Source organism: Peromyscus leucopus, chromosome 6, assembly GCF_004664715.2.
Source record: "Peromyscus leucopus breed LL Stock chromosome 6, UCI_PerLeu_2.1, whole genome shotgun sequence".
NCBI classification, from domain to species: Eukaryota; Metazoa; Chordata; class Mammalia; order Rodentia; family Cricetidae; genus Peromyscus; species Peromyscus leucopus.
The window spans coordinates 34,450,882-34,457,551 of NC_051068.1; the positions used below are offsets into that span (position 1 = coordinate 34,450,882).

General features: G+C 43.6%; 1 protein-coding gene across 1 annotated transcript; it reads right to left on the reverse strand.

The window, feature by feature from the left end:
• Nucleotides 1-3,863: 3,863 nt before the first annotated feature.
• On the reverse strand, nt 3,864-5,167 carry LOC114695875 (ubiquitin carboxyl-terminal hydrolase 12). Its single transcript, XM_028873370.2, has one exon. The coding sequence runs from the start codon at nt 5,123-5,125 to the stop codon at nt 4,013-4,015; it is 1,113 nt and encodes a 370-aa protein (XP_028729203.1). The 5' UTR covers nt 5,126-5,167; the 3' UTR covers nt 3,864-4,012.
• Between the last annotated feature and the right edge of the window lie 1,503 nt (nt 5,168-6,670).

Consider the following 6,670-nt stretch of genomic DNA (forward strand, 5'->3'; position numbering starts at 1 on the left):
TGTGTATTATCTTTAATAGTTTGGGGCTACTTTCTACATATAAATCTACATACCAGATCCCACCATCTGCAAATAGTGACTGTTTGGCTTCCTTCTTTACAATTTTATGCCTTTTGTTTTATTTTTTTCTCTTTCTTGATTACCCTGTTTAGGATTTTCAGTACTGTGTTTCACAAGTTGTGAAAGTGGGCATCCTTATCTTGTTTTAAATCTGCAAGCTTTGGCTTCCTCCCCACTAACCATGTTAGCTGCTTGTTTGCCATGACCTTTATTATGTTGAGGTTTCTTCATATTATACATTGGTTTAGAGTTTTTATCGTGAAGGCATATTGAATTTATCAAATACCCCTTCTGCATCTATTGATATAGTCTGTGTTTACTCTTCATTTGGACTGGTGATGTATCATATTTGTTGATTTTCATATGTTGAACCATATTTCTATCCCTTGGGTGAATCATAGCATTTTTTTTAGACAGATGCTTATGTAATTCAATCTGACTTTGAATTCACTATGTAATTGGGACTGGCCTTGAATTTCTGATCCTACCTTTCCCTCCAGACTGCTAGAATTATAGGCATATGCTACTACTCTTGACTTTGAATTAATATTTCTGATGTGTTACTAGATTCAGTTTGTTAATATTTAGTTATTTGTGTGTGTGTTTGTATGTGTGCATTTGCATGTATGTCTGAGTGCGAGTATGTATGCATGTATGTACACAAAGATGTGGAAGCCAGAGAACAACCTGGACTGTTGTTCCTCAGGTGCCATCTACTATTTTTTTATTTGTTTGTTTTTGTACTAGTACAGGGTTTCTCACTGTGCTAGAACTTGCCAAGTACCCTAGACTAGATAGCCGATGAGCCCCAGGAGTCTATTTGTATTTGCCTTCCCTGCACTGGGACACAAGTGCTTTGTTAACCCACACATTGTGTGTGGGTGTGTGTGGGTGTGGTGTGGAGGCCAGGGGTCAGTCTGGTGTCTTTCATTATTGCTTTCACTTATTTATTTATTTATTTGTTTGTTTTTGAGAGTGTCTCTCACTGGACTCAGAGCTCACTGATGAGTTAGGTAAACTGTTTGGCAAAGTATGGAAATCCAACCATTGAACCTGCTGCATTCTTAGGGTTACAGGGATGAATGGCCATTCCTGGCTTCCAAATGGTCCTCATTCTTGCAAGGCAGCACTTTATCCACTAAATTATTGCCCCATTTCTCAGCTTTTTTTTTTTTTTTTTTTTTTTTTTTTTTTTAATAGATAAGACTTTGTATTTATATAGCGCCTTCTTCAAGAACCTTAAATGCGTTACAGACAGGATCTCGAATTCATCCCCACAACAACCCTGTGAGGTAGGTATTACTCCCATTTACAGGAGGGAACTGAAGCACAGAGAGGGTAAGTGACTTGCCCAAGGTCACACAGTTGAGTTCACCGGAGAGCTAGGACTCCAGCACCTTGCCTCCCAGCTCCCAGCCACATCCCTCATGAAGAGAATCTTTAAGGAAAAGCATCTTTACAGAAAGTATCAGGAGGATTTGAAAGTGAGGTCTTCCTGTGGCCATCAAGTTAAGGAAACCCTCCACTGATGGCTGAGGCCATGAGGCCACTACAGCACATTTCCCTGCCCCCTTCCTAAGCCACGTGGCTCCTGTCTTCAGTGACCTTCTAAAGGTAAAATTCCTATGACAGAAGCCGCATGACTCAGAAGTGGGCTTAACTTAGAATATTTACTTTTAGTTACGATAATTCATAGAAACTTTTGTTCTAATATACAAAATTTGGGACAGCTGCCCCAGCAAACATGTACATAATTACACAGCAACTAGCCTTGTTCACACCTGCATCTGCCCTCATCATCATCATCGCAGGCAAAGAACGATCACCTTGAAACGTGTGCTGGGGGGGTCACCTTTTTCACTTCTTATACCTGATATTCCCAGTCCCCAACCCAAACCCTGTATGTTTTTAAAGTTTACTGCGTTTCTGATAAAATTCAAAATGTTTTACTTAGGTCCTTCTGCACTAAGAATAAAACAGAGTTAGAGCCAACAGCCAGTAAGTGGTCCTCGCCCGCAGACTGCCCCGCAGACCTGAGCAGGGCGTGGCTGGCTGTCGGGAGCTCAGCAACCTTGCTAGAACTTGCCACCATCCAGAACTTAACTAGGCCTTTTTCTGCATATGCCTTAAGTTCAAAAACTGTGTGCAAGCAAACAACACGGTACTTCAGGGCTGCACGGGGCAGCCTCGAGAACTCAGCCATACTTTATGCCTTTTCTTTGAACACAAAGCTGCAAAAACCGCAGTTCTGGATCCCAACACAATTTGGTTTAAGCCCTCAATATCATGTGCTCTCAATGGCCCTGACCCCCACGCTCCCACTTGTGTTCTCTGGGCAAAGCCTGCAGATCACAAACCCCAGCCAGGGTAAGGCCTCAGACACCATAAAATGAGTCTGTCAAAAGGTCATCTTCTTCTCCCAGCACATCTGTCTACGAAGCCCGATTAGCTAAGTGACCCTGTTACAAACCTGCTTATGGGACGGACAGATGAAGTCATTTCCTGAGCTAAAAAGTACAGAAAGTAAATGTTAATAATAGCAGCACAAAACATTTCTTTTTGCTGTTTGCTTCTCAGTCAACAGTTTTAGTAAAATAACCTTAGAAAATTAGGGGCTTATCAGCAGGCCACCACCACTGCATGAAGAATGCAGTGAGATGGACTATCCAGAGTCTGGCTGCTGTGACTTGGACTATAATCTTCAGTTGCTTTCTACACGTTACATTCAGCCACTGCCAAGCTACTTGATGCTCAGACATACAGGAGACCCCTGTCACAGCTTCCGAACACCGTTCTAACGGCTGTGCGGGTCAGGAGGGGAGGGGCTTCTTTTCTGGATTACTGGTCTACCTCCCCAAGTGTCATCTTCCAAAGGGCTCTAGCTGCTCCCTGCTGCTGGGATTCTGATGAATCTAGCAGTCCATCCCAAGGCTAGAGACTCAAAACAACACAGCTGTGAGGAGTTTGGGGGTTCTGGCCGACAACATGCCAGCATCACACGGGTTTCCTTTATCATTCTACCAACAGGGAATTTCTACTTTACTGAAATTAAAGCTTAAAAAAGCAAGTGACAAACTATGACAAAGAGCAAACATTCAGCCAGGGACAGCTCCTCCTGACCGCATCTGCCCGCTCACTGCAATCATCTCATGATTATCTTAGTGATTTCAGCTAGAATTTTCAGTTCACCTTAAAAACAGAAACAAACAACAGACTACTTTTGCCGACAAACTAATAAAATATGCTAAGATTTGCTGACAGAATCACCGGCACTTCATGTAATGCTCGGACTCCACCAGTTTAATAAAATAAATAAGGAAAATGATCATTACAAAGCCAGTCTTTCCCCTTGGGAACCAAGAAGCCACTTTCTGACCAACTGTTCCCTCCGTGTACACACACTGTACATTATCACACGCTTCTCCAGAGAAGCAGAGTATCTTTGACTTCCTGACACCGGGCTCCGTGTCTGCTAGTTCTGTGCGTCAGGAAGGCAACTGCGAGTGTTGGGCCCAAAGGTGCTTTCCGGTTTGTCTGAAGAGACCACTCGACCGCTCCCATCCAACGTGAGCATCCCGTGCGCGCACAGTGCGGCGTGCTCCTTCAACCTGACATATTCTAATCTTCCACCGCCCTCCCGAGGAACTCAAATCATCATTGTGTGGTTAACAGAGAACATGTGTGTCGGTAGCTGGCAGCTGCTTTACGAGAGGAGCTGGTATCTCTGATTTCACTTCCTTGTGTGGAACTGCACAGACAGCATGATTCCTGAGCAAAAAAATTCAACTACTGTGATCGGAAGGGCATGTTAATCCACAGTCTTTGCTTTATTGTATGCAAAGTGTGCTACTGCCCTGAGCGTCCTGAATCTCTCTCTCTTCTTGACCATCAGCTTGATCCTTCCTGAAACAACCAGAGAAGCATGCAGACGCTTGCTCCGCCGTGGCTCCTTTCAGTCCCGAGACTGATAGAAAAGGATGTACCCAGACTCCGAGTTCTTGGAGATATCAGACGTCAACCCGTAGAACTCTTCAATAGCTTGTGCATCTATTTTTTCTACAATGTCGTCATCAAACAACAACCAAAAATCGTGACTCTTAACTATTGCAATATAATGGCCTCGATTGGGACCACTTCCGCAGTGAACCACGACAGCCACAAGGTCGTACATCCTGTCGGGGTTGGTTGCATCTCCTGAAGTGTTAAACAGACGAAGTTCTAAGGGAAAAACGACCCGGTAAGAAAGCTTTGTGTATCGGTGAAGCTGGTCCATATACTTAAATCTTTTCAGGTGGAGAGCCAGAATCATGGGTAGTTTCTTAACTTTCATCCGTTTGTGTGCTTCCTGTTTGCTCCGGCACTCTTCACAGTAGTATTTATACTCACTGCACAGAGTTTCTGTGTTACTAAAACCTCTTAAGCAGTGAGTAATTGATGTGTTTTGTTCCACGTCAACAGAAAGGTCTAAAAAATCTTCATCTTTGCTGCTTATAGTTTCACAAGTAAGACACCTGGTTTCATTAGTTAATGTTCCCTGGAAAATCTCGTGGACCCACGTCGGGTCTGGTGTGCTGTTGTTCTCCTCAGCGTCCACGTCACTGTTCCGGACGCGGCCATTCTGCTTTTCCTGTTTCCTTTCTTCTTGTAGAATATCAGCAATTGTGTTGAGTAGATAGTTTAAGAACTCATGGGCATCTTGTTGCATGTAGTTATCAAACAGCTCGTTTTCTTTCCGCAATCGTGTGATGAACTTCTTGGGCGGGATGACGCCCACCTTCTTCTTCTGGGTGGCTATGCTATGGAAGAGGTCGGCCAGGCACGTGAGAAGGCTCTCCTTTTTTCTGGGCTGGCTCTTGTACGCGAGAACTTTTTCCCGAAATGGACGACAGAAATAAAGTGCTTGAAGAACTGAGTTGCAGTAGCAGGTATTCCCAAAATTGACTAATCCAAAATAGTGCTCGTTGACCGGAAATTGTTCTGGACCAATCTCTTTCTCTAATGCCGAGGCATTGGCGCCCATGGTACAGATGGAGGCGAATTTGGAGACTGTCATTAGGATTTCCATCCGCCCGGCGCCATCTTCCAGACAGTCGCGGCGGGCGGGGACGCGGGGAGCCGGGCCGCCCGCTCGCTCCGCAGCCCGCGGCCGCACCCGGAGCCGCCGTGGACCCACGCTCCTCGCCTGCTGGGCCGCCGCTGCTGCCGTCGTCGCCCTCAGCTTTTTTTTAAAGTGAGGTCTGGGGATCAAATTCAGGTCATCATGCTTGTAGAGTAAGCTCTTGACCAACTAAGCTACCTCTCCATCCTCTTGTCAAAGATTTTTGCTTTTGTCAAAGATAAAACTGTGTTTTATCCGTCATATTGGCCTCCATGCACCTAATTTACATTCTGGGTAATAGACTCATTCTAGTATTATTAAAAAATGTTACCTGCCGGATGGTGGTGGCGTATGTCTTTAATCCCAGCACTCGGGAGGCAGAGGCAGGTGGATCTTTGTGAGTTCGAGGCCAGCCTGGGCTACAGTGTGAGTTCCACCTGCCAAGACTAAAACAAAAACTTAATCCCTCCAAGTCCATATAGTTCTGGGAACGTCTCTAAATATACTAACCTTGCTCTTTAGCTTCTGTAGTTCCACTTCTGAAGTATGTGAACCCAGAATATGGCTTTTGTGCTTAAAAGCCCACCTTGAGAAAGGCTCAGTGTTACACTGGGATCCCAGACACCCAGTGTATTTGCCAGCTGGCTAATAAAAGTTTTTCCCATGTCAGAACAGTCTTCTCTGGTGAATATCCCACAATATTTTCATCTGGCTTTGATATCAGGGTAATTCTAGTCTTATGTCATTCAATTTTTAAGAATAATTGGTATTCATCATTCTTCAACTATTTTGTTGTTATTGTTGCTGATCAATCCCATCACTTTTTATTGCTCTGTAGGTTTCCCATTTGTTCATGAGTCAATCTTCATAAGATGTATATGTTTAGAAATGTGTCCATTTGCTATCTCTTTTATTTTCAGTTTGTTGACAGTTGTTCATAGTATTCTACAATGATCCCTTGTAATTCTTCTATGCCATTTCTAATGATTCTCTCATCTCTGATTTTAAGTTCCATTTTTTTAAACTCAGTGATAGTTGTCAATTTTGTTTAAACCTGTTGTTTTTAAAGTTTCATCTCCACAGCCATAAAGCACATTTATTGTAAATTTACACTGTAAAGAATCAATACATTTATAGGAGTACACAGCAAACCTTATAAAACGTTTTGGTTCGTTGGTTTTCCATACTGGAGATCCAGTTCAGGCTTTGTGAATGCTAAGCAAGTGCTCTACCACTGGAGTTCTGTCCCTAACCCTAAAAGATTCCTGTCAGCACATAGCATGGCTTCCTTGCCTCTCCTGAAGCAATCCTCATTCCTACTCCTAGCCCAGGAAGCCACTATCCTATTTTCAGTCTCGGGAGAGCTGCCTTTTTGTGGACATTTTTATCAATGTAGGCAAGAACTAGGATTCTGGGCTTTAGTGTCTCAGCAATGATGAAGTTGGCATACATTGCCTCCAAGCTTTTTCCTAAAGTTTGAATATAAATAGACTAGCTCGATCTCATGATGGT